General features: G+C 45.4%; 1 protein-coding gene and 1 long non-coding RNA gene across 3 annotated transcripts in view; one reads left to right on the top strand and one right to left on the bottom strand.

Annotated features, from left to right (window-relative positions):
• The first annotated feature begins 913 nt into the window (after window positions 1–913).
• On the top strand, window positions 914–5367 carry LOC110292110 (uncharacterized). The gene is made up of 4 exons (XR_002377655.3): window positions 914–963; window positions 1171–1261; window positions 5028–5104; window positions 5309–5367. It is a non-coding gene; the product is annotated as an uncharacterized LOC110292110 (long non-coding RNA).
• Window positions 5368–8623: 3256 nt separating this feature from the next.
• The window catches only part of Susd1 (sushi domain containing 1), a 130259-nt gene continuing 112852 nt past the window's right edge, over window positions 8624–26030 (bottom strand). Inside the window, exons 14-17 of one of the 2 annotated variants that reach the window (XM_021160589.3) lie at window positions 25154–25412; window positions 20530–20569; window positions 11383–11476; window positions 8624–11080 (exon numbers count right to left, since the gene is read on the bottom strand). In XM_021160589.3, the coding sequence (XP_021016248.1) occupies window position 11080; window positions 11383–11476; window positions 20530–20569; window positions 25154–25412 (394 nt within the window). In that variant the 3' untranslated portion in view covers window positions 8624–11079. Of the gene's footprint in view, window positions 11081–11382; window positions 11477–20529; window positions 20570–25153; window positions 25413–26030 lie in introns of those variants that run through there. The other variant, XM_029476668.2, reaches the window with a different exon arrangement.

Raw genomic sequence — 26030 nt, 5'->3', positions numbered from 1 at the left:
GTCTTCTGTCTGTTTAGCAGTGTTCTCCTGCATTTCTTTAAGTGTGTTATTAAAGTCCTTCTTGAAGTCCTCTATCATCATCAGGAGATATGCTTTTAAATCCGTGTCTAGCTTTTCCGGTGTGTTGGGGTGCCCTGGACTGGGCGAAGTGGGGGTGCTGGGTTCTGATGATGGTGAGTGGTCTTGGTTTCTGTTAGTAAGATTATTACGTTTCCCTTTCGCCATCTGGTAATCTCTGGGGTTAGTTGTTATCGTTGTCACTGTTTAAAGATTGGAGCAGAAGCTGTGTTCCACTCAACAGCAGTCCCAAAATCCTGTGGCGGGGGTCGTGGGTAGCTGGCGGGTGTCAGGCAACTCTGCTCTCCCGCTACCCTGGCGCTGATCCGGCCGGATGAGGCCTGTGGCCCTACTCAGGCCGGTTTCTGCTTCCCTAACTAATGCAGTCTCAGGTCCCGCGCAATTGGATTGGAGCAGAAGCTGTGCTCCACTCACCAGAAGTCTTAAGATCCTGTGGCGGGTGTTGTGGGTAGCTGGCGAGTGTCAGCCGACCCTGCGCCCCAGCTGCCCCGGTGCTTTTCTGACCGGATGAGGGTTGTGGCCCTATGTAGGCCGGATTTCTCTCTCCCCAACCAGAGCAGTCTCAGGTCCCGCGTGATTGGACTGGAGCAGAAGCTGTGCTCCACTCACCAGAAGTCTTAAGATCCTGTGGCGGGTGTTGTGGGTAGCTGGCGAGTGTCAGTCGACCCTGCGCCCCAGCTGCCCCGGTGCTTTTCTGACCGGAAGAGCAAAAGGAAATATTTATTAGGGTTTGTGGTTCCAGAGAGCTGGAATCCATGATAATCACGGCAGCAAGCAGGCGGGCATGGTGGCAGGATAGTTGTTGAAAGCTGACATCCTGATCCACAGGCACCAAGCAGAGAGACAGACAGACAGACAGACAGATGGACAGAGTACTAACTGCAGGTATTTTTTGAAATCTCAAAGGCCATCTTTTTGATACACCTCCTCCAATAAGATCACACCTCCTAATCCTTTGCAAACCATTCCACTAAGTAGGAATAAGCACTCAAATATATGAGCCTATGGGGGTCATTGTCATTCAAACGACCACATGTCCCATGCCAGGCAGATTGCTTCTTCCCCTTACTTCCTTTCTTTCATCTGCTACAGTGAGAAGCCTAATCTCACAGACCCTTCAGCAGGACTCCAGGGCAGGTTCCAGCGCTGCACCTGAAGGAACTCCCTACAGAAGCCTACAGAGGTGAGGTGGGGTGGTAGCAACTTCTGAGTTGCAGGAGAAGCAGACAGTTGTATGCAGAAATGAGGGAAAGGGAGGCTGGAGAAGAATCCTGTGAGGAGCGGGTGTGGCAGCAGTCCCAAGATGGCGCCCGGGACTGCAACTAAGTCTTATGACTTGCACCTGACTTCCTCATACACCTGAAAATAAGCCACAACCATCGTGAGAGCTGCACAGGTACACCATGTTACTGGCGAATCCATATTTGGTGGAGACATGCGCCCGCCGCCCGGATTAGCTGAAGCTGAGTACCTGGTGAGGTGACGTGGCCTGCCGGGAGTGGATGGGGGCTGAGAGTATATAAGAGTGAGAGGCCCGGGTTAGAGAGAGAGATAGAGTGGAAGGATAAAGTTGAAGCGAGAGAGATGAAGACTGAAGTTTGCTGAATAAACTGCTGTTAGAAGGACTGGTGGTCGTATTGTTCTTGCTGGTCGAGAGCAGATGCGACAGAATCCTAGTGAGTAAAGTGCTGGCTGTTCTAGCAGAGAACCGAAGTTTAATTCCCAGCATCCACATGGTATAAGCAACATAACCATCCACTGTCAGGTAGATCTGATGCCCTCTTCTGAACAATACGGACTTCCAGGCACACAGGTGGTACACACACATACATACACACACACACATGCAAGCCAAACACTCAGACACATAAAATATTTTTTTAAAAAAGCTATTTTTAATGAAACGAGGGAGTAAAATGGCCCACATAAGAGACGTGTCACAGGAAGAGATGAGGAAGTGGGCCATTTGCAGATCAGGATGGGGATCGGTCTCTTTGCCTTGGTGGGGTCCCTCCAGTCTCTGTCTAATGCTGGGAACTGTTTCAGCTGCACCAAGCTCAGACCAGCCTTCAGACCACATGAACATGAGTCAGCTTGCCGCATGCATAGAAATAAAAAGATTCATCAGTGCAAAATCACAGGAAGCAAAGCCAGCCTTAGGAAGCAGCTCCAAGCCTCAGGAGACAAGGACGAGGGACATCGGTTAGTTTTCAAGACTGTCAGCCACATACATTCTCTTGTAGGACTTCACGTATGTGTGTGGACGCCTGCCCTTCATCCTGTAGCCAGGATGTCCCGCTCAGAGGACCATCCTCTGTTTTCTGTTGGCCTCTGCTATGGCCACATGATAATAGTTCTCCTCCCATAGGTGCCGCCCTCCTTTAGGCAGTGGACAGTGTGACACCCTCAGGACACTGAACCTTACGTGCTGCTCCCCAATGCTGATTCACCTCTGTGACAGCTCCACACACAGTGTCCACACCAGACAGTGTAGTTCACTCTGGGCTTAGAACCAAGCCTCTCAAGTCACTGGGCCCATCCTTCCCTGGAAGTCACAGTGCTCTTGGACAGTGGTATTCATGACCTTGTGCTCTCCCTCCCCCACCTCAGTCTAACTACATACAGCAATTGATGTGTTTATAAGAAGATAAAGAGGTATAAAAACACATTCTGTCAGGCATGGTGGTGCACGCCTTTAATTCCAGCACTTGGGAGGCAGAGACAAGCGGATTTCTGAGTTCAAGGCCAGCCTGGTCTACAGAGTGAGTTCCAGGACAGCCAGGGTTATACAGAGAAGTCCTGTCTAGAAAAAAAAAAAAGAAAGAAAGAAAGAGAGAGAGAGAGAGAGAGAGAGAGAGAGAGAGAGAGAGAGGAGGAAAGAAAGAAAAAAAAAAGAATATGTTCTATGGGGTGGTGAGGTATGGGTGAAGAGGGTGCCTCAGTGGGCCTTCCCCTGAGGGACCAGCCACATGATGATATAGTATGGAATAGAGTTTATTCAGGGCATGGGGAGGGGAGTTAAGAGGGTAGTAGAGGCAGAGAGAGGGAGAGTAGAGAAGTAGAAGCTAGTCATGACCACATTGGAGAGGATTGGGAGAGGGGCGGAGCAAGAGAGCAAGAGTCAAGAGAGTGGGGGGGGGGGAGAGAGAGAGAGAGAGAGAGAGAGAGAGAGAGAGAGAGAGAGAGAGGAGAGAGAGAGAGAGAGAGAGAGAGAGAGAGAGAGAAGCCGCCTCTTTCATAGTGGGCCAGGTCTACCTGACTGTTGCCAGGTAACTGTGGGGAGGAGCTTAGACAGAAGGCTAACAGCAATGGCCAGGATCTTGTTGCTCCAGAGAGCTGGGAGCCAGAGTTAAGGAGGAATCTGCATCCGATAGCACGTGGGCTCTAGAGCAGCCAGTGTCCGCTCAAAGGTTCGATGTGCTTAAAGCTGATTGGTGGGTCAAGCCCCTGACTCAAGATACCTCCCTGGGGTTCTGGGCGAGAACGAGCTCCTCGGTGCCATACACTAGGCTCTCCCCAGTCTGTAGAGCTCTGAGATCCCGGATCCTGACTCAAACGCTAGGGGATAGCGCCCGTGCCCACGACCCAAAGAAATGGTGCCCATTCCCTCTCCCAAATGGGTGACGCCGAAGTGAATTCATCTGGTCAGAGGTAACAAAGTCACTTCACACACCTAGCATGTGATGGTTATTGGCCATCTCTACAACCAACAGCTTTGGCAACTGCCCCCCTGCTAAAGTAGAATTAAGCCTGCAAAATCAAGCCATTCTGCCAAAAGGACTCAGAAAAATCATACAGTAAAATGGGAAGTTTAAAACTGATTCTCATGCAGTTTATAGGCAGAGTTGGAAGATGACCGTCACAAACCCTGTCCCCTGGAGTGCACAGCTTTTACATAAAATCTCCCTTGAGTGTGACTTGCCTCTAACTCACAGAATTTGGCAAACGAAGGGATTTTTTTTTTCAGATGTAATTGAGGTTCCCAATTAGCTCATATTCAGTTAGTTGAAGAGGAGGCTTACCAGGGTCTCAGGGGACCTGACTTTGATTCCAATGAAAGCCCTTTTAAAGAGGCAAGATGGCCTCAGAGGGTCTCCTTTCTGACTTGATGACATAATCAGTCAGGTTACAGAAGTCTACACGGCCACCAGCAGGTGGCTTCCAGAATCTGGAGAGGTGTGTAGGTCATGAGGTCAGCCTCCAGGTGACAGCCAGCAGAATGTTGGAGGCTCCATCTATACAGGCACAGGGAAATGAAGTCTGCCAGCAAACTCAACAAGCACAGAGGTCTTTCCAAGTCAGTCCCCGACCCCCAGAAGACAGCACCACCCAGCCTGTGTCTCCATGTCATCTGTGACATCCAGAGCAGAGGGACATTCTTGGATTCCCAGGAAATGAGAGGCGAATAATGTGGTAGACTCTTTGTTCTCAGCACACCCCCAAATCTCCTTCCCAAAGATGCAGAAAAGCCATTAAGAGTTACCAGGCAGTGGTGGTGTATGCCTTTAATCCCAGCACATGGGAGGCAGAGGCAGGGAGATCTCTGTAAGTCTGTGGTCAGCTTGGTTAGAACAAAAATTCCAAGCCAAGTAAGGTTACATGGTAAGACCTCTGACTCACCGTGTAAAAAGAAAAAAAAGTATATGGTGTGTGTCTGTGTGTGTGTAAGGTTTAAATTAACATCTGAAAATAGACGCTTTCTTAAAAAGCTTGGTTTTGTTTGTTTGGAAAAATACTTTGACAGATTACTTATGCAAACATTGCTTAGGGCATACACTAGCAAAAACTAAGACATAACTATAGAACTTAATATTTTATTCAGTCTCTTTTTTATTCAAAAGGTAGAATATCATACATACAATTGTGTCTTGTTTTTCCCATTAAAACGATACATCTTGGAGATCTCTGTATCAGTGCTTAGACTTTTTTGTGTCTTTTTTTAACTGCAGCATAATATGTCATTGTATATGTAGAAGCACCACAACTGATTCCACTAGTTTCTTCCCCAGAGACATTTGAATTGTGGGTAAGTTTTTCTATTAAAAGTTTGAAGAAGTAAGAAAATGCTTATTTTGAACCTGTGAAGATCAGTCCACAGGGCAGGTCCCACGTCGAAACTTCTGGTTAGATGGCCAAAGGCATGTGGAATTATATAAATATTGCTAAATTACCTTTCCTGAAAGTTGTATCTTTTACTCCCACTAACAATGCGTTCCTATTTTCTCCACAGCCTCTAAAGAGCAGTATTACCAGTAAATAAGCAGCATTTCCTGGCTTGAAAAAGGAGAGAAGACATCTTATTATTAATTTTTGAAAGTGATGCTTACAAGTCAAAGGACCATGTGAGGGCTGGGTGAATGGAAAAGAAGTCAGAGGTGGAGGCACATAATAAAGTGTTGTCCTGAAATTAAGAAGACTACAGTGTCCTTTGTAAGAGAATGAATGGAAATGAAGGTTATCATGCTAAGCAAATCAAACCAGAATCAGAAAAAAAAAAAGTGTTGCATGTTTGCTTTCATGTATAGACAGTAAAAAAAAGGAGAACTTGAGCAAAATTTCAGCTTATGTACAATAAATACCTATACATGAATAAATCTGTTTCTAAAAACCCTGAGAACATTCTGGAGAGTATCAGAAAAAGGCTGGCACTTAGTATTTGGGGGGTGGGGGGGGCGGGTTCCGAGACAGGGTTTCTCTGTATAGCCCTGGCTGTCCTGGAACTCACTTTGTAGACCTGGCTGGTCTCGAACTCAGAAATCCACCTGCCTCTGCCTCCCGAGTGCTGGGATTAAAGTTGTGCACCATCACGCCCCGAAAATATGAAGGTTTTGTGTGACAAATAACACAAATAGTTTTAAAACAGTATTGTTCTCTTAGGTTTTACTGCTGTGAACAGACACCATGATCAAGACAACTCTTATAAGGACAACATTTAATTGGGGCTGGCTTACAGGTTCAGAGGTTCAGTCCATTACCATCAAGGTGGGAGCATGGCAGCATCCAGGCAGGCATAGCACAGGAGGAGCTCAGAGTTCTATGTCTTCATCTGAAGGCTGCTAGCAGAATACTGGCTTCCAGGCAGCTAGGAGGAGGGTCTCAAATCCCACTCCCACAGTGACACACTTCCTTCAACAAGGTCACACACCTATTCCAACCAGGCCACACCTCCTACTAGGGCGAAGCATATTCAAACCATCACAACTGTCCTTTCTAAAAATGATACACTAGCCGGGCAGTGGTGGCCTTTAATCCCAGCATTTGGGAGGCAGAGGCAGGCGGACTTCTGAGTTTGAGGCCAGCCTGGTCTACAAAGTGAGTTCCAGGACAGCCAGGGCTACACAGAGAAACCCTGTCTCGAAAAAAAAAATAATAATAGTAATAAATAAACAAATAATGATACAATAGAAAAATACAAATAAAATATATGGCAGGTAAGCATTAAAATCACAATGATCACAAGAGCTTTTTGGGGGAAAAAATGTTTGTGGGGAGAGGGCAGTCCACATGAGAGCAGGTTTTCATGGAGACCAGAGGCACTGGGTTCCCCTGGATTTGGAGTTACAGGTTATTGTGAACCACAAGCCGTGAGTGCTGGGCCTTTGCAGGAGCCGTGTGTGCTCTTAACCACTGGGCCACTCTGCAGCTCTCTAAAGAGCTTGTTTGATTAATAAAAGAAATGTATCTTACAGAGAGAAAAGGCAATAGTTCTCAGACACCAAACTACAAAAGGCCAACACGGGAAACTCTCAAGAGACGTGCATGCAAAACATTAAAACATCACTTTCCACCTACCAGAGGCACGGCAGTGAGCAGAATCAGTACGAGCTGCTGGAGTTGAGGCTTTCTACCGGTGAAAGCATGGCCCGCCCGACTTCTTCACGGAACCTCACCAGCGATGTATATAGTTCAATGTAAAATACAGAGTTTTCATTCCAACAGCCTATGCCTGTGAATTTAGTCTAAGTAATAGCTGCATGCAATGCTTTCAAAAGTGGGTTTGCGGTGGCTGTAAAGTTGGTGAGGGTTGGAGCACTTACTGCTATTGCAGAGGACCCAAATACAGTTCCCAGAGCCCACAAGGCGGCTCACAGCCATCCATAGCTTCAATTTCGGGGGATGTAATGCTGTTTTCTACATGTGTGTAAAATACTTATACACAGGCTGGAGAGATGGCTAGGCGGTTAAGAGCACCGACTGCTCTTCCAGAGATCCTGAGTTCAATTCCCAGCAACCACATAGTGTCTCCCAACCATCTGTAATGGGATCTGATGCCTTCTGGTGTGTCTGAAGACAGTGACAGTGTACTCATATACATAAAATAAATAAGTAAATCTTTTTTAAAAAATCATACACATAAAACAAATCTTTTTAAATTACTTACTTTATCGTATCACTGTATAAACTTGAACACAAAAACCACACCCTCCCTCCCTTTAGAAACAAATGCCTGGCCTTAGGCAATGACTGTCATAGACAAAAGGTCCTTAGACTGCTATGCCAGTGGATTGGTTGGTTTTTTTGTTTGTTTGTTTGGTTGGTTTTGGTTTTTTTTCTCCTGAGAAGAAAATACAAAAGTAAAATATTTTGAAAATCAGAATGAGAGTTTAGCAATCAAAAGGGTTCACTGATCAATTTAAATCAATTTAACCATTAACTTTATTCTAAGCTGCCACAAATTTCAAGATAAACACATTGCTCTGGGTCTACCCCAAATGCAGCAATTCTAGGTCTTAGGAAACACTACTCCGTTTTCCCTAATCGGTCTCTATTCCTTTACTTGGTTGTTTGTGGCTCCTTCTAGAAGTGATAGATGGTACTGAGCAGTCAAAGGAGAGGCACTGAGAATCCTCTAGGTAATACAGAGACTTATAGTGATATAGTTTAAAGATGACATGATGTTATTTGGAAATATAAAAACATGGCTTTTCCAAAACCAAAGATACATTCTACAGATAGTCTCGGTGGTTAATGCAAAGGCTGGCAAGACTCAAGTCACAAATCTGCCGGCACCAGTTTCTCCGTCCCTGTCTCCCTCTCTAAGTGCCCACCTTTTCTCTCCTCTCCTACCCTCCCTTCTTCTTCTCCTTCCTCCTCCTCTTCCTCCTCCTCCTCCTCCTCCTCCTCCTTCTTCTTCTCTCTCTCCCCCCCCCCTCTCTCTCTCTCTCTCTCGTCTTTATTTTTATTATTTTGAGACAGGGTTTCTTTGTAGCCCTGGCCTGGAACTGGCTCTGTAGATCTGATTGCCTCTGCCTCCCAAGTGCTGAGACTAAAGGCATGTGCCATCACCACCACCCATTTCTTCCTTTAAAATTGGGACCAAAACCCCTTGACATTCCTACCACACAGAACCTTGCAAAGACAGAATGAAAGACATGCCTGTTGCACAAGCAAGTGTGTTCCATGACTGAGCAACACTTCAATTCCAATTTCCAATTTGAAGATAATTCAAAGCTGGATCAAAATGGTCCCCAAGGTTGGAAAGAACCTCTCACCACCCCCACAGTAGGATCGAGCTATATTTTTAAAATTACATTTATCCTTAGTGTGTGTGTGTGTGTGTGTGTGTGTGTGTGTGTGTGAGAGAGAGAGAGAGAGAGAGAGAGAGAGAGAGAGAGAGAGAGAGAGAGAGAGAGAGACGTTCACACCACAGAACACAAGCGGCATTCTGAGGACAACATGCAGAAATCAGCTCTCTCCTTCCAGTGCATGGGTCCCAGGACTCCATCTCAGTCTTCAGACTGCTCCATCACTCTGGCTCCAGATCTAGCTTTGGTGACTGGGCCTCCCAATCCAGATTAGCACCGTGGTCTATGGAGGGTCCTTTGTCTCAGGTTTTTGACTGCAATTTTCCCAGGACACCAGTAAGTTTCCTAAGAGTCATTCTACACGTTGATTGGGAGTCAAGGTAAGGAGGGGAGAAGGTATTATCATGTAAAAACACGTTCTTCACACTGTGGGAAAACCATTTAAGAAGAACGGCAGGAAAATGAATTGAGGTTCTTGCAAATACCACCTGCTCCTGTTGGGTGTGTGCCCAGAGCAGCTCCGCATCGCAATTGGAACAATCAGAGGAAATGACGTTTGCGTGGTCGCTATTTTTGCAGCTGTGGATGAACTCCTTTTGCATTTATTTCTACACTGTTCAGGCTGATAGTCTACTTAACGTTTCACCAGTTATTGAATCCAAGTTGATATATATATATATATATTAAACAAGTGAGATTTCTTCCTTTCAGTGGTAATTATGTTAAGTCCCCATGTGGGCATCTTGGACAGTTATTCTAGAATGCAAAATTAGAGAGCTGTAGAAATATTGGTCCTAAATTGCTATCTATGGTTAGCTACTCAAAGGACAGAACACTCTCTTACTAGCAAGGACCGGCAGCTGCCATCGAGAACACTGCCTCCCTCTGCAGTTGAGTAGAACACTTTTTTCCCAGTTGAGCAGAAAGAACACTTACCCAAACCCCACCATGTTGGAACGGCTTTATGGACAGTTTGATGGTATTTGAGTAGGTAAATATCAGTGATTTCAAAAGAAAAAAGAAACTGATAGCTTGGGCTCATGATTCAGGAGTCTGGGAAGCATGACACAGGCATCTTCTTGACTTCTGATGAGGGTCTCGATGCTTCACAGCTTAGTGAACGCAGAAGGAGGGCTGGACTCAGGAGTACCACATGCTTTGTGGTAACTAAGCCAGTCCCATCAGGAAGGAACCAGTGCCTCCTGACACTCAATTCAGCTTGTAAAAGTCTCACCCCAATCAAATTTCACCAAGAGTTTTGTGGAGACAAATCACATTTATATTATAGCACCAGGTTCCCAACAAACACCCCACAAGCAAGCAGAAAACACCCCAGCCATGACCCTGCTGGTGCACAGTTCTAGATCCACACTCTTCTGTGTTCCACCCTGAGGTTGTAACCACACCCCTTTATTTCCCATGCTCTTGTGTATGTCTAGCAAGGGAGGGGGGAGAAGAGAAAACTCACAACCTTGGAGTTGAGCTGTCTTAAGAGAAAAAGTTGAAGAATACCCAAGGGTTTTAAAAGTCAAACTTAATACACTCTACCTGTATATCCACATGGACAGTAAGCCAGCCTGGCCTATAGCTGATGTTTCATGGGCTATATGAACACAGTTTCAGTCATGGTTACTGGGATGTGCGTAGGGTATGTTATTCACCGTTCTTCCTAATTCCTAAAGCTCATGTAGATGCTGACCATGCGCTGGATGCTGCTTCAGTCCACTGTTCCTACATTACCACAAAACCCAAATAGCTCAAGGGAGGCACAGAACAATTTTATAGAAAGTGAGTAAGAAAATGTGGACAAAAAAGAAGAATGAGGAAGAAATTACAGAATGGGTTTTTCTGGAAAGCAGACATCACTTTTGGTCTCACACAAACGACAGGAATTATATCAAAGCCACGAAGGGAACCTGAGAGAGTAGCCAGGCTATTGTACTTTCTGGTATAGGCCAGGGGCTAATCCTAAAATGCTTGAAACATTTATTCATATCAGTGTTCTTTATCTGGTGATCTCCTTCATCAATTCCAGCCCAGACTTAAGCCCATCTCATTACCTATTGAGGAGAACAGATCCTGAACTAGTTAGTAGATGAACTAATTAAAGGAAGAGGCGGAGGTTCAACACCCAATGTCTATGGGACCTGAGTCACAGGGTCTGTGGCCTGTCCACATCCAGTGTAAACAGGGGCTGACTCACAGGGTCTGTGGCCTGTGGTGTTACATTGGACATGAGTCTTGAGGTCACGGATATACAACTGATCCAGAAAGCACGAAACACACATAAACTGCTCCCAAGTTTTAAGATTCCACAGAGATGGCTATCATCTTGAATTCAGGAATGAGGTCATGCTGGGTTGGAGAAAGTTTCAGCCCCACACAAGGGCTTAGGATGGGAGCCATACCACAGATGGGCCTGAGAAGCTGTCAGAACATCTGTGCATCATCAAGTCAGTCTTCCCAGGCTGAGCCATCTAGACAGAGACAGGGGAGAGAGGGCACAAACACTGCACACCCTGCTGTTTCCCCATGTGTGGCTCATACCCAGGTCCACAGGGCCCAGGCAGGGAGGCCACACAGGAGACCAGCCTTCCTGCTGGACTGATGGGGCGGTCATCACTATTCCAGCTTTTCCTACTCTCAGCTGCAGGGTCAGTCACACTGTCTCCTTGCTGCCTGAGCCCCGACCCTCCCTCATGCCCAGCTGTTCTGCATGACTCCTACCCCAGCCTCCCCCCAATTCCACTCATTCTTCAAAAGTGACAGTCTCACATACCACACTGCTGAGAAGGAGAGGAATGCAAGGATGGTCACAAAAGCCACGGAGCCCAGTCCAACACCCACCATCTGCTGCGCTGTGAGCGATGAGTCTGTGGGAAGAGACCACATGATGAGCCCACAGCACGTCCCATCACCACATCCCATCACCATGTCCAGTCACGGCCCTCCCGGGAGAGCCACATCCAACTGCGCACATTCTGTTTTAATCTGAAGTTGGGCTTCACTTAACAAAGAATCCCAAGAATGACTCCACAGAGCCCCTGCGTCCCCAACAGCTCCTATGGATCTCAGGCCTCAGGAAACCACAGTTTCAAAGTATTTCTATCAAGGAAGCATAAAACCAGATCATATTAAAGTTACAAGGGAGAAAAAAAAGAACCCAAACTTGTGGACACACCAAAGCTACATGAGGCGCGCTGTGTACAGATAGATCCTCACTCCGGTCACTTTGACAGACTTTTATGGGTCACTTCCTTGCTGATGGAAGAAGTCATCCTGCCATCATTGGAATGCAGGCTTCAAAAATGTTAGTCAGTTCCAGTAGTTACATATAAATTTTATAAATTATAAAACCTCTGTTTTCACTACATTATCAGCAGGATAGTAGCACTCTTATCTGTCCCACGGGCTCTCAAAGTCCATGTGAAAGTCCTCAGAACATGTGTCCTATGTAGGAAACACCACATGACAATTTCAGGGCCATCCCTGATTACAAATTGAAAACCACCCACATTTGTGTTTGCACATTTGGTCCAAGAGACTTTATTTGGAGTTTCACGTCTCCACCAAAAGCAGTGATTTTTATTAGAAAACACGCATTTACCAGTCTGAGTGGCACACACTGTTGTAAGCATCTCACAAGCTAACTCAGGCTCCTGTGGCAGTTAACTTGGAATGCCAATTCGGTTGTGTTGAGGGATACCTGGGAGGTTTGGAAAGTATACTCCAGGGTGTGTCTGTGAGAGAGGGAAAACCCACCCTGTATATGGTCACCATTATTCAATAAGCCAAGGGTTTGGGTGAACAGCAGCAGAAGAAGCTGGCTGGCTTGGGCTTGCTTCCCTCTCTTCATTTCCTGGCCACTGTGGGATGAGCCTGCCCCAGCAATGGTGAGCCACCTCATTCAAGCCAGAGCAATGGAGCTGGCTGACTCTACACAGACTCCCCTGGAACTGTGAGCCCAGTCACATCTCTTACTCGCCTAAGCTGTGTTGTCATGATGAAAAATTAACTCGTGCATCTGCTAAGAAGTGTTTATATTCCCTTCTTCACAGGGGAGAGTCAGAGGCACAGAGCAATTAAGCCTGGCTCAGATATCTATAACCCATTTAAGAGCAATTTAGTTCCAGTGGAAACCCTGTGGGGTCCAGGGCACCTGCAAGCACAGACATGGAACACACCACTTTTAATAGTCAAGGAAAATCCACTGTCTCAAAAAGTGTTACCCCAAGACTTTCTAGAAAACCATGGATTGACCAGCTATATGGTATATACACCTATAATCCCAGCACTTAAGAAGTCAAGGAAGGAGGATCATGAGGTCAACCTGGGTTGCACAGTAAGACCCTATCTCAAAATTATAATAAAAGAAAAATTATACTTTTCATATTCAGAAGAAGAGGGCCTTGGCATTTTAGGATTCGAAATTATCAAATGGAAAGAGACTAGTGAAGAAATTGGAATTTACTTGTATATTTTATATGAAAAGACTTGATTATCAGACATCAAGGCGATGGTCTATTAGCATAGGAAAGAATATGGTAGAACAAAATACAGTGCACAGGAACAAACCCAGCCCCATGAAGCCATCTCAAAAGTTGAAAACTGGAATGAGGGTGTTCACGTCCTATCTCCACACCGTCCCTCTCTAGCAGTGGGACTTCAAACCAGTGCATTGGCCATTGCCTGTTTCAGTTCCCACACTGAGGGATGCTCTAAGCGCTTGAAAATCCTAACAAGAGCACCCACCTTCCAGGGTTACTGTGAGAAATAACGATTTGCCACATAGTACCACGTCAGCATGGCAAATGTCAGCTACTGTCACCTTTTGTGACTATCGTTTTGTAACTTTCAAATAACTGAATGAGCTGTTAAATGACCTATATCTAGAAAGGAGGAAAAATGGCTGATTAGAATAAAGTGATTTTAATCACTACAGCTGATTCCACTCATCAAAATCAAATTCAGGTAGATTAAAGAGATATGCTGAAATATGAAAGAACTGGAAAATGTTGTTAAATATATTTATATAATCTTAAAGTGGGTGAGAATTTTCTGGTTATATTGATTAAAGTGGGAGTCTTATAGGCAACCACACTTGAAAGCGTGTATTTTATAGACACAAAACTACTACAATAGCTAAAAAGCATCGTTTGCTCAATCAGTGAGGCTTTGGTTTTTAAGAGAAAATGACCCCAGCTCTCAGGAGGCAGAGACAGAAAGAGTACTAAGTTCAAGGTCAGTCTGCTCTACAGAGCAAGTTCCAGACAACAAGGGTTACACAGAGAAACCTTGTCTCAAAACAAAACAAACAAACAAAAGCAGAGAGAGAGACAGAGAGACAACACAGAGGAACAGAGACAGAGACAAGGAGGGAACATAGCATTGGAGATACAGGGGTTAAAGAGATTCTGGTGCTTTTATGCTCTGAGTACTTCGTGCAGCTAACACTTCTTCTCCAGTTTTTGTTATCAGTATTTTCCTCACGTATTTCCTCCACACTTTAGTCTTTGATGAATGAAAATGCTGAACTGAAGGACCGTGGACTGGAGTCCATGCTGTGTGAGCTGTGGATTTGCTCATCAGGAGTTACTCCTTAGCTAGCTGATGTCGGTTTTGCATTGTTCTCTAGCCCATTCCAAAGCCTAACTACGGCCCTCATATCGCACACTCTGTCCACAGCGGTACTGTTAATTGTTAGTGGAAGTCAAAATACACTGCTTTCTGCCCCACTTCCTTGGCCAATGAGTGAGTCTGTGAGAGGAGAAAAGGGGAGACATCCAGGGTCCCTCATGCTCCACACTGACTCATTAGAGACGCTGTCACTGTTGCTATGCATGAGAGCCAAGCCATCACTTGGGCTGGCCTTGACTTCAAGCTACCTTCAGAATGGTGGCACCCTCTTTGTACAAAGTCCTTGTTTATTGTTCAGCCCTAGCCTTCTCTTCCAGGTCTCACAAAGGTCGCTGGCAGTTGTTTATCTGACTTAGACGGAAATTGTGTGACTCCGCTGACATGCTTTATACAGGTGGGAAGATACTGACACCCCTCACACTGCAGCAAGACAGAAGCAAATAGGAGCTGAGGACGCCGACTTTCCCCTGACCCATCCACCAGCAGCACCCACCTCCGCAGTGAGCCATGCTATCCCTTGCGCTAGACATTACTATTGAAACTCAGTGTTAAAAAAGGAACCTTTAGGCTGGTGAGACAAATGACTCAGAGGTTAAGAGCATGGGCTGCTCTTCTCGAATAGTGGAATTCAGTTCCCAGAACCCCTGCTAACCAGCAGCTCAGGACCACCTGTAACGACAGCTCCAGAGGACCTGACACTCCGTTCTGGCCTCTGAAGGAGCTGCTCCTATATGGCATTCACTCACACAGACATCGGCACATACACAGATGTAAAAGAAATAAGAAAGTGCCCTTTATTTTGCATAGCATCTTTAGATTTTGGCTCCCAGCACGGGTTTCCAGTCCTTGGCTACAGGTCTTTTGGTTTGCTATTCATACAACCTCAAAGTCTACAGCAGCGCTCATGGGTGTGGCTGTACAGTTTCTTCCTCTGTGAATGCCTAATAAAATTTACAAGTGGCCACTCTGAAAGATAGGCTTTTTATGGTCTTGCCATTCTCAGGCTCCCCTCCCTTCCAGTCTCATGCTGTGGGGCCTTTTATTTTCCCTGTGAATCATCTGCAGAATATTCTCTTAGAAACTCATGTGCTGTTAGTCATTCTTAGAGAAAGTAAATACACTTGAACGATAGCCTCCTCTCTGCAGAGACTCTGCTTGGGAGCAAACCCAGCTTCTCTTTAATCTTTTACTGATAGAAAGACCACAGGTGCTGAAGAGGAAGTTAGACCCTGTGACAATCTTGACGACTTCCTCTGGGTGTGGGCATTATGTACACAGGTCTGGTCATTTCCTGAAAGCAACTGTTGCCATCCAATGGTAGAAATAAATTAACGCCATCATGATTCAGTCTGGCTTAGGACACATCCAGAGAGCAGTTGGTACATTCATTTGAACACAGAAGAATAAGTAATGATTTAGTGTATTCTTTTTTCCTGTTATTCTTTTTTATTTTAAAGATTAGTTTATTTTATGTATATGAGTACACTGTAGTTGTCTTCAGACACACCGGACGAGGGCGTCAGATCACATTGCAGATGGTTGTGAGCCACCATGTGGTTGCTGGGATTTGAACTCAGGACCTTTGGAAGAGCAGTCAGTGCTCTTAACGACTGAGCCATCTCTCCAGCCCTTTCTGTGTTATTCTTATCTGACTTCTCCACCATGGGCAACACAGAAAAGCGGGGCAAAGGAGGCGATAGATTCAGAGGTAATGTTTGATAAAGCAGCAGCAATGCTGAATTCATTTTATTGTAACCAACACACTGCTCAGCTACAAGCCCACCCATTAGCTCAGTCCTGATGTGGTTCCTGTGACAGGTTCTCTGCTCACCACCATCACCGGGCTGGACTCAGCGTGTTAGTGGCTCACCCTCCCATCCAATGGCTCTGGGGAAGAGTGCTCCAGAGTTTGTCCCCACTGTCAGCTTAATTCAGTCCCTTGAAGTTGCAGAACTTGGTCCACATTTCCTTATGAGCTATCAGCGAGGTCTGTCTCTGAGCTCCTGCCGGCCACCGGCATTCCTTGCTATGTGGCTTTTCAAAGCTAGCAGAATATTTCCAGTGTCAAACATGGCCCACCCCTAGGATCTTCAAGACCTAAATTCTGACCTGTAGACCCAAGTTCAAGGGTTTGTGTGACAGGCTTATTGGAAGAATCTCCTTGCTGAAGGCTGCATCCTCAGAGTGCATTCTCCACAGCGTCACTTAGAACAGTCTTTGACTGACTAACCAGATAAAGGTGAATGTGGGGGAGGAGAGGGAGAGAGTGACAGAGAGACAGAGACAGAGAGACAGAGAGAGACAGAGAGAGATCCTCCAAATCCCTAGGGAAACCTTTAGAGAGAAACAGAGACAGAGACAGAGGGAGACAGAGAGACAGAAATTCTACCAGTATCCCTAGGGGATTAGTTCCAGAAAACCCTCCCCGAAGAAAACAGAAATTTTCAATAGTAAAGTCCCACTTAAAATGTGTTGTGACATTGCTGTCTCCGGATTACTTAGAATGGTGAAAACAATGTAATGCTATGCAAATAGCTGACATACTATGTTGTTTGAAGAATAAGGACAAGGGGAAAAGCCCTCCCACGGTCAGTACAGCAGCCGCTGCTTTCCAAAATATCTCAGCCTTCAGCTGACTGAAGCCACAGATCCCTGGATCCAGCAGGCTGACTCCGGTACCCGTGTGCTCACCTTAGGCTTGTAGCTTGCAAATTTTCCCTGCCTATTTAACTTGACAAGTATTAAATCTGTGCTGCATTATTCAAAAAAAATCTGATGGCTGCCTACCTACTGCATTCAATGTGAGCATCTAATGCATGCTGGGCAATCGTCCAGTTTTTTGTTTTTGTTTTTTCAATATTCTCCCCAAATGTTTGAAATCTCACAGAAATAGACAATCACCACCTGCTCGACAGCATGGGAGAACAGCTGAAGAAAAGGAGACAGAGGGGTGACCCTGAGAAGCTCTGAAAGACTTCGGGAAGACGATGTTAGGTTTCCATCTTGAACGGTGGATTGCAGCAAACAGCCCCCCCCCTCCCCCAGGGAGCCAACAGGGCATTCAGGTGGAAGTGATCATATGTGAGCAAAGACATTAAAGAGAGAGATGGAGAATAGCTCGGATACCCGTAGGAATGGAAAAGAATGAGAGTCGTAACCAGTGGGTGGTGCTGGTGTCAGAGGTCTCGGGCAGAAGGCTGGGAAGCAACAGGGAACCCTAGAAGAGCCACCAATGGAAACACTAGAATGAGTTGTGCATTCAGAGGCGGGTCAGGTGGCCACAAGCTGGGATAAAGAGGGGAAATCTGAACTTGTGTGATGGGAGATGAACCGGGAGGCTCTGCCACCTATCTGTCTGTGCTACAGGGATGAAGCCTGAGCTCTGTGTGGATAGAAATGAAAGGCACGCAGTGTGCAGGCTGACAGAGAAGCGGGGAGTCACCAATGCCTTGTGTTTCATGCCTGTGTCTGGAGAATGGTCCCCGATTATAGCTTGCCAGCATCTCCGTGACTCAAGAGATCACAGACTCACAGTACTTTGTGGCTGGGAGGAATCTCAACCCAGGCAGAGGAGGCTGAGGACTAGCCAAGTTACAAGACACTGTGTGATCAGGGGCTTGCTGGAGTGAGGATTCTCAGGCCTCTGCATTGGACATCAAACACAATTCCCTGGCTATCAAGCCTTCTTAGTAATGGCACTGTGAAAAGGTAAAAACAAAACTCAGCACTGGGCAAAACCAGAAGAGTGCCGAGCACTGTGCATCAAAGACCTGAAATGATCAGGGGATGGACCTGCATCACACCCCTCTCCAAATTTCCTAGTGGGAGTTGTCCTGGTTAGAGTTTGTATTGCTGCATGATCATTATTTGGGTTTCAAGACTGCATCTCACCACGTAGCCTAGGCTGGCTTCAAACTCAGTGACTGACCTGCCTCTGCCTCCCAAGTGTAAGGATCCAAGGTTCTCAGTAACAATTCTTAAATTAAGGGTGCGGAGAAAAATACAATTAGAAAAGCCACTCGGATATTCTCAAAATCCTTCCTATGCATCACAGAGGACCAACTACGGCCTCTTCCGTTTCTTCTGCCTGCTTTGAATCTCTCCCAATCACACCCAATAGTTTCCAGTAGGGTAGATCACAGAAGTTTTGTCTGTGTCTGAAAGCTTGCACATCTTATTCACAACTATATTTCCCTTGTACGCACTCTATTCTGTCCCTGGAGCTCCCGGGTGTGCACTGGCACACACTGAAGGTTTTGGATGTTTTGGATGCTTGTTTCCTGTACTCTTCATTAAACTGCTTCAGAAAAGAGCTTGACCACAGCACACATCTCTGTTAAGATGGCAATCTAAGATACAAGCTGCCAGATAACTCACCTGGCCCAGCATCAAAATCAGCTTTTCTACTCTTGTAAGTTTGAGTAGAGATAAAAAGGTGGAAAGTAAGATGAGGGGAGAGGCAGACAAACAGAAGCCTCCTTCTCTGAGCCCCTCCTCCACATGTCCTGCTAAGGCCCCTCTAAAACAGAGCACCCATTGTAAAGTCCGTCCACCTCAATCCTGAAAGAGGTCACGCCGCCTCACCACTACAGCGGTTGTCTCCTGAGGCTATGCTCAGAAGTAGGGATGGGGTGTAAGGACTTAAAGGAGACACGTGTGGCCCGTGGGCAGCATTCCTCAGCCTATTCCCAGGAATTGGTCTATAGTCAGAGGTTATAAATTTAACAAGTTTTCTGAAATTAGGTACAAACTAATGGAATTCCTGGGAATCAATTCCGCTGGCTGGCTGCCTATGGCTTTTAAACAAACGTCCTTACATGGGAGCCTGACAATCAAGGATCCGTGATTACTCAATCCTGAGTTAGCTTCCCAACCCCTTTGAAAACTCTTCATGGAAAGGGAAGGCTCTAAACACATACCTCGTCAGCAAGACCTAGATCTGGAGCCAACAGACATACTGTCCCATCAGGCAGACCAAGTCAGGAAGCCTGACTGATCACATGCTCCCAGCTGCTGCCAGGACAGCCAAGGCTTTATCTACCCAGCAGGGGGTGGCTGCTCTCAAGGGCACTGCTTTTTGCCATTTGGTGTCATATACTAAAGTTTGAGAGTGATTATATCTTCCATGTAGCAGAGTTGTACATCTGGATCTGATCAAGAAAAAAATATACAACCCTTGGATTCCCCAGCCTTGGAGTTGGATGTGGTAACCAACCTTTGAACTCGGTTCTTTCCCTGCATTCCTTTGGGGGTTCGGTCTTATTTTTCCCCTAGATGTAGGATAGTTCTATTCTGTAAATAAATTATTTTTATTAATATAATTATGCATCACTTAACAGTGAGGACGATTCTGAGAGATGCATCAGTATGTAATTTCTCATTGTGCAAATAACACAGAACGTTCTTAAACAAAATAGCATGAGTAGCTATGTCTCTAGCTGACACAAATTCCCACCACACTGTTTTAGGCAGAGTCTTGCTATGGATCCCAGGCTGACAGACACTATCCTCCAACCTCTGCCCATAAGTGCTGGGATTCAGCCATATATGGTCCACGCCACACTCTAGGAGATGCAATCTTTTGTGCCTTTCCCTGTATGTGTGATCTACCATTAAACTCAATTGTCATTATTGGTATGTGACCCTGTGTGTGTGTATGTGTGTGTGTATGCATGGTGTAAGCCAAACAGCGGGTCTCAGGCTTCTATAGCTCTTCATTTTGGTCTGTTACAAGCTTTCCAGTGCCTTTAACCTTGATTAGAATCTTCTCCTCCTCTCAGTGTCATTCTGATAGAACAACTGCTCTCTCTCCCCAACAAGCCACATAACCCACACAACACCCAACACAGACTGATCGCTATTGCAAATCCAGGGTGACTCAGCCAATGGAAAGCCACTCAAGCTAGGAGGAAGAACTCTTCTAAACTGTAAAACTTTGTTCCCGTTGAAGTTACTCATCTGGGTGTCTAGGGCTCGTCTCTCCTGTCTCATGGCTACAGAAGAAAAACAGTAAGGGCAGTTGACACTGCCACGGGAGAGACAGGAGGCTGATAGCAGGGATGGTCCCATTCATGGCTCTTTATATAATTTCATGAGCTCCCAACTCTTCAGTAATGGCTTGAATATGTCACACCCTATGGCATGAGAATGTCTATATTTTTCTGAAGATGCCTTAACGTGTATGTCTGTCACCACCTGTGACAATTTAAAGCAAGTGTCCAGCATCAGATTGGTGCTGCAGATGGAGCATGGGGGAAGGACAGAGTGCACAGAGAAAACACGGCCTTACCTTTTACCTCAGCCCAGACAGCACAGGAATATCTTCTCACCTGGAAGGGAAACAGAGAGGTCCATCTAAGTAGAAGACACAGGGCACCATTTTAAACAGTGTAATGTGAGACACAGGGCATCATTTTAAACAGTTCAATTCACATGCTAAAGCCCCCCGACTCTCTGACTCTTCATACCCTAATTTGAACCAGAAAATCTTTAAGGTCTCATCTAACTTTCATAAGTTTGTGTTGCTAGGGATTAAACCCACAGTCTCATACATGCTAGGCTAGGGCTTTACCACTGAGCTCCAACCCCAACCTCATCTCTTACATCTCATAACTCAGCCAATTATCACCAGTGTTCAAGGGGCTGGCATGGGTTACACATATGGGAGTGGTTCTAGACATCACTTCTGTGGGTTTCCAAAAGATCTCAGAAAGCTTACACCAGGGGTAGACAATGGACCGTCAGGAGCGTTATTCCTAAGTGCCAGCTCTGAACAACCGGCATGGACTGCCTGAGAACTCGGCTGAGAGTTCTGAGATTGCATCTAGGTTCTACAGGAAGTAGTGATGTGTGTTCTCTGCAGGCAGCGAGAAGCTCTGGTATAATAATATTTTGCCTCAAAGTTTGGAGCTGAGACAGAAGGAAGGACCATGCAGAGACTGCCCCACCCGGAGATCCATACCATAATCAGCCACCAAACGCAGACACTATTGCATATGCCACCAAGATTTTGCTGACATGACCCTGACATAGCTGTCTCTTGTGAGGCTATGCCAGTGCCTGGCAAATACAGAAGTGGATGCTCACAGTCAGCTATTGGATGGAACACAGGGCCCCCAGTGGAGGAGTTAGAGAAAGTACCCAAGGAGCTGAAGGGGTCTGCAACTCTATAGGTGGAACAACAATATGAACTAACCAGTACCCCTGGAGCTCGTGTGTCTAGTTGCATATGTAGCAGAGGATGGCGTAGTCAGCCATCAATGGGAGGAGAGGTCCTTGGTCTTCCAAAGATCATATGCCCCAGTACAGTACAGGGGAATGCCAGGGCCAGGAAGCGGGAATGGGTGGGTTGGGGAGCAGGGCGGGGTGAGGGTATAGGGGACTTTCGGGATAGCACATGAATTATAAATGAAGAAAATATCTAATAAAAAAAGAAATAAAAAAGAAAACCAATAATAATAATAATAATAATAATAATAATATTTTGTCTCTCTGGATGATGCTTAACAACTTCAGTCACCCAAAATGTGCTTTCAGGAAGAAAGCAACAAGAAAAAGCAAGAGACCTACAAACTCACTGGAACTGAGCATCTCCTCTCTGGTAATTGTCACTCACACAGCTGTCGATGGGGACAGCTGGGACTCTTGAATGTCAGTGCAGTTTCCCTCGGGAAGAAGCTATAGAGCTACCCTTTCCATGTCACTATGAGGCTCTCTTTCAAGTGACACATTGGGTATTCTGGTTTTTATGTTCTTAAAAAGGATTTTAAAAATATATTTAAATTGAAAACTTCTGGGAGGAAAAGCTTTAACTAGCCACAGGTTTCAAATATAATTCAATTTTGGCTTGAGGCTAGTTTTCAAATTAGGAATGAAGAAATGCTTATGTGAAGACAACGAGAAGCAAAGGGCAAAGCAGGTAACGGAAACATTACAACCGAGAAACTGACAGGGGCCAAGTGACGCAGGAAGATCAGTGAAGTGGTGTGCCTGGGTCAACTGCACAGTTTATAAAACTCACCCTGCAGTAGCTGGAGCAAGGAGCTCGGTAAAAGCAAGAGACAAGAATCTGAACAAGTGATGGACAGAGAAAAGATGGCCAACTATGCACAGCGCTGGCATTAAAAAGAAGAGGAGAAAGTGATTTTAAAATGGCATTAAGGTGACAGAGCTCATCCAAGTTGATAACAGAGCACACGAGAAGGTGAGAACTCGGGAGAAGACACGCCGTATTCCTCCCTTAGCCTCGGGACAGAGCGGGGCTATTGATTAGGATGAATACATAAAAGGAAAAAATGGAGATGTTGGAGATGTTGGAAGACTTATGCTTTCAAACATACCGTGAAGACAGGATGTAAGTCAATGAAACAGAATCCAGCATCCACCAATGAATTCTTGATATATGTCAGATATGTTTGAGAGAAGTACTTTTTTTTTTTTTTTTTTTTTTTTTTTTTTTTTTTTGGAGACAGGGTTTCTCTGTGTACCTCTGGCTGTCCTGGAACTCACTTTGTAGACCAGGCTGGCCTCGAACTCAGAAATCTGCCTGCCTCTGCCTCCCAAGTGCTGGGATTAAAGGCGTGCGCCACCACCGCCTGGCATGAGAGAAGTACTTTTAGCGTTTAGTTTGGTCAACTCAATACAATCTAAGAATCACCTAGAAAGAGAAACCTAGAGGGTCTGTGTGGATCAGGTTGGTTTATGGGTATATCTATATGCAAGTATGGGGAATTGTTTTGGTCATTTTATTTGACAAGGAAGACCCAGCCCACCATGGGTGGCACCATTCCCTATATTTGGGTCCTGGACTAAATAGTAGTGACTAGTGACCTGAGTAATATGCACACATGCACACATTCTCTCTCTGCTCTTTACTGGGACTAGCTGCTTCAGGTTCCTGCCTTGACTTTCCCAAAAGGATGTGCTGTAATCTCGAACTGTGAGCTGAATAAATTCCTCCCGTAAAGTTGCTTTTTACCATCCCAGTAACTGGGCCAGAAACTAGAACAAGAATTTAATGGAGACCAGAGAGTTTTTCAACAAGTGGTGATCAGATATTAAAAAAACAAAAACAAAAACAAGCCAGCTGTGGTGGTGCATGCCTTTAGTCCCAGTGCTTGGGAGGCAGAGGCAGGTGGATCTATGAGTTCAAGGTCAGCCTGGCCTATTGAGGGAGCTCCAAGACAGCCAGGGCTACACAGAGAAACCCAGTCTCGAAAACAAAACAAAACAAAAAAACAAAAAAAAAAGCAAAAAACAAAAAACAGGAAACAGAAAACAAAAAACAAACAACAACAACAACAACAACAACAACAAAAACCCAGAAAAACAAAAAACAAACCAGACTGGACTTTTACCTAATGCCAAATATAAAAGCTCAAAATGAATCAAAAGCCCAAAAGTAAGACTTAAAACTAAAACCTCCTAGGAACCAACACAAATGAGGTTTTTGTGCTCAAAGAACATTGTTAAAATTAAAACAAAACAAAAAACCCATAAGAATGGAAGAAAATATTTTCAGCTTCATCTCATACGAGATTAATCTCCAAATTATATAGAGGACTTCAAACAACAATGAAAGAAATCAAACAACTCAATTTTAAAAGTAGTAACTGTGTGGTGGTGGTGGCAGCAATGGCAGCAGTGGCAGCAGCAGCAGTGGCAGCAATAGCGCATGCCTTGAGGCAGAGGTAGGTGGATCTCTTTGCGTTTGAGGCCAGCCTGATCTACAGAGCAAGTTCCAGAACAGGAGGGCTACACAGAGAAATTCTGTCTCAAAAACAGACGAATAAAGACAAAAAAAGCAAAGACAAAATTAGTAAAGAACTTGAATAGACACTTGTCCTAAAGAACAGATTGCCACCAAGCATATGAATAGATGGTGAGCATCATTAATCTTTAAGGAAATGCAGAACAAGTGAGGTGGTACCGCCTTACACCCATCAGGGTATCTACTCCATTAAATTATTGAGGTAATAGTATTCTGAGCTTTAACTTTCCACATCTTAATCCCTATATTATTGTTACAAAGTAGTTCTTGGCCTCTCTGCCACTCATACATTATCTTAAAAAGTAAGCCTTGGTTTGTTATCAGCAGGCCAATGGTACATCAGACTTCTGTCCTATGCAGAAGTTAATAGATGCCTGTTTTAAATATGGAGAACTTTTGCTTCCAATGTATCAGTCAAGAGATGTTTTGTTAGTATCTGGGTAATTCTCCTGGTTTCCAACCCACATAATTCTACACCAAGTTTAGAACTCTCCGAGCTTGTCCAGCTCGTTACAGTTGCCAATTATTGAAAGAAATCCAGCTTTCTGAAGAGTGGGGTGGAGAGGGTAGGGCCTGTTTGCCACTCTCTCCTCCTGTTCCCCTGGGGAATGGGGGAAGGCAGCATCCTGGAGGAGCAGAAAGGAAACCCACCAGAGCTAGACAGTCCCTCCCAACTCGGACTCTGGAATTCTGGTACTCAGAAGGTGGAGGGGCACTCAAACCAGATCAGTCCCAACAGAGATGCAGTGCGGCCCTCAGAAGTGCGGCTGACACCTATGCAGGTCTTACCTGCCTACCCATCGGAAGGTCTGCTCACAAGTCACACGTTTCTGTGGTTATTCTGTGTGGCGGCCACCGTAAACATGGGAGAAAAGTAAATGCAAATCATTTGTTTTTAAAGATTTATTTATTGTCACATGCAAGCACACTGTAGCTGTCTTCAGACCTACCAGAAGAGGGCGTCAGATCTCATTATGGATGGTTGTGAGCCTCGAGGTGATTGCGGATATTTGAACTCAAGACCTTTGGAAGAGCAGCCAGTGTTCTTAACTGGGGAGCCATCTCTCCAGCCCAAGTGCAAACAATTTAAATCTCATACGAAAAGGAAAATACCGAGGTCAGAACATCGTTGAAGCAACTCTACCTTATTCCATTCACTTGTGATCCGTAACAGAATGCAGTACTCATTTCCTGTTTTCAAAGGTGCATTGTAATATTCCCCATAGTAGAGCCTGTCTCCAATAGATATCTCCAACGTGTCGTCTGGAACATCACTGGCCAGGATTTCTGCAGCCACATATCCGTCAGCAGGAGAAGTGTTGCCAAAGAATGAAGTCATGCCTTCAGAATCACAAGAAAATGTGCTTTGCAAGGACAGGGGAAGGACCAACACCTGATATGAACTGGGAGAGGGGAAAAAGCAGAGAGATTGGCAGGGGCCGTGTGAAGAACAGAGATCTTATTCATCATCAGGCCCCTGACCAGATGTAAATGTTATAAGGCTCACGGGCTGCTTGTCTGGAGGTCTGTGTATTCGGGTTTACTGAATTCACCAGATTGGGCAAGAAAAACTGCTGGCTACACAGGATTTAGTGTCTGGCAGTTCTCACTACTGTGGACCTCCATATTTACAGCCAGATGATAAGCCAAATCCCAGCTTCACAGGGAGGCTCCCTAGGTGGGAGAAACGGGTGAGTGTATCACGACCTTGTGTCTGTCACATGGTGGATCTGATCGGCAGTGTGTCACACGGGCAAATAAAGCCTGCCAGTGGGGAGGGTTTAAAAGTCACATGAAGGCCCAGCACCTACGGGAATGAATGTGCTCAGCCTGAAGAGTGGCTCCAGACAGTCATGTGGTGACTTAAAACAGAAGTCATATGATTTACACTCCCCGCCGTTCAGAAGCCGACACCAAAGTTCACGCCAAACCAATGAGCGGTCAGGAGTAAAATGTCACCGTGGGTTAATCTGGGTTGACAAGATCCTGGAAATGTAAAGTAGCCTATGGATCCGGTGAAA

Source organism: Mus caroli, unplaced genomic scaffold (genome assembly GCF_978045245.1).
Source record: "Mus caroli unplaced genomic scaffold, Mus_caroli_1 scaffold_6, whole genome shotgun sequence".
NCBI lineage: Eukaryota > Metazoa > Chordata > Mammalia > Rodentia > Muridae > Mus > Mus caroli.
This window is presented reverse-complemented; position numbering and strand designations above follow the sequence as displayed.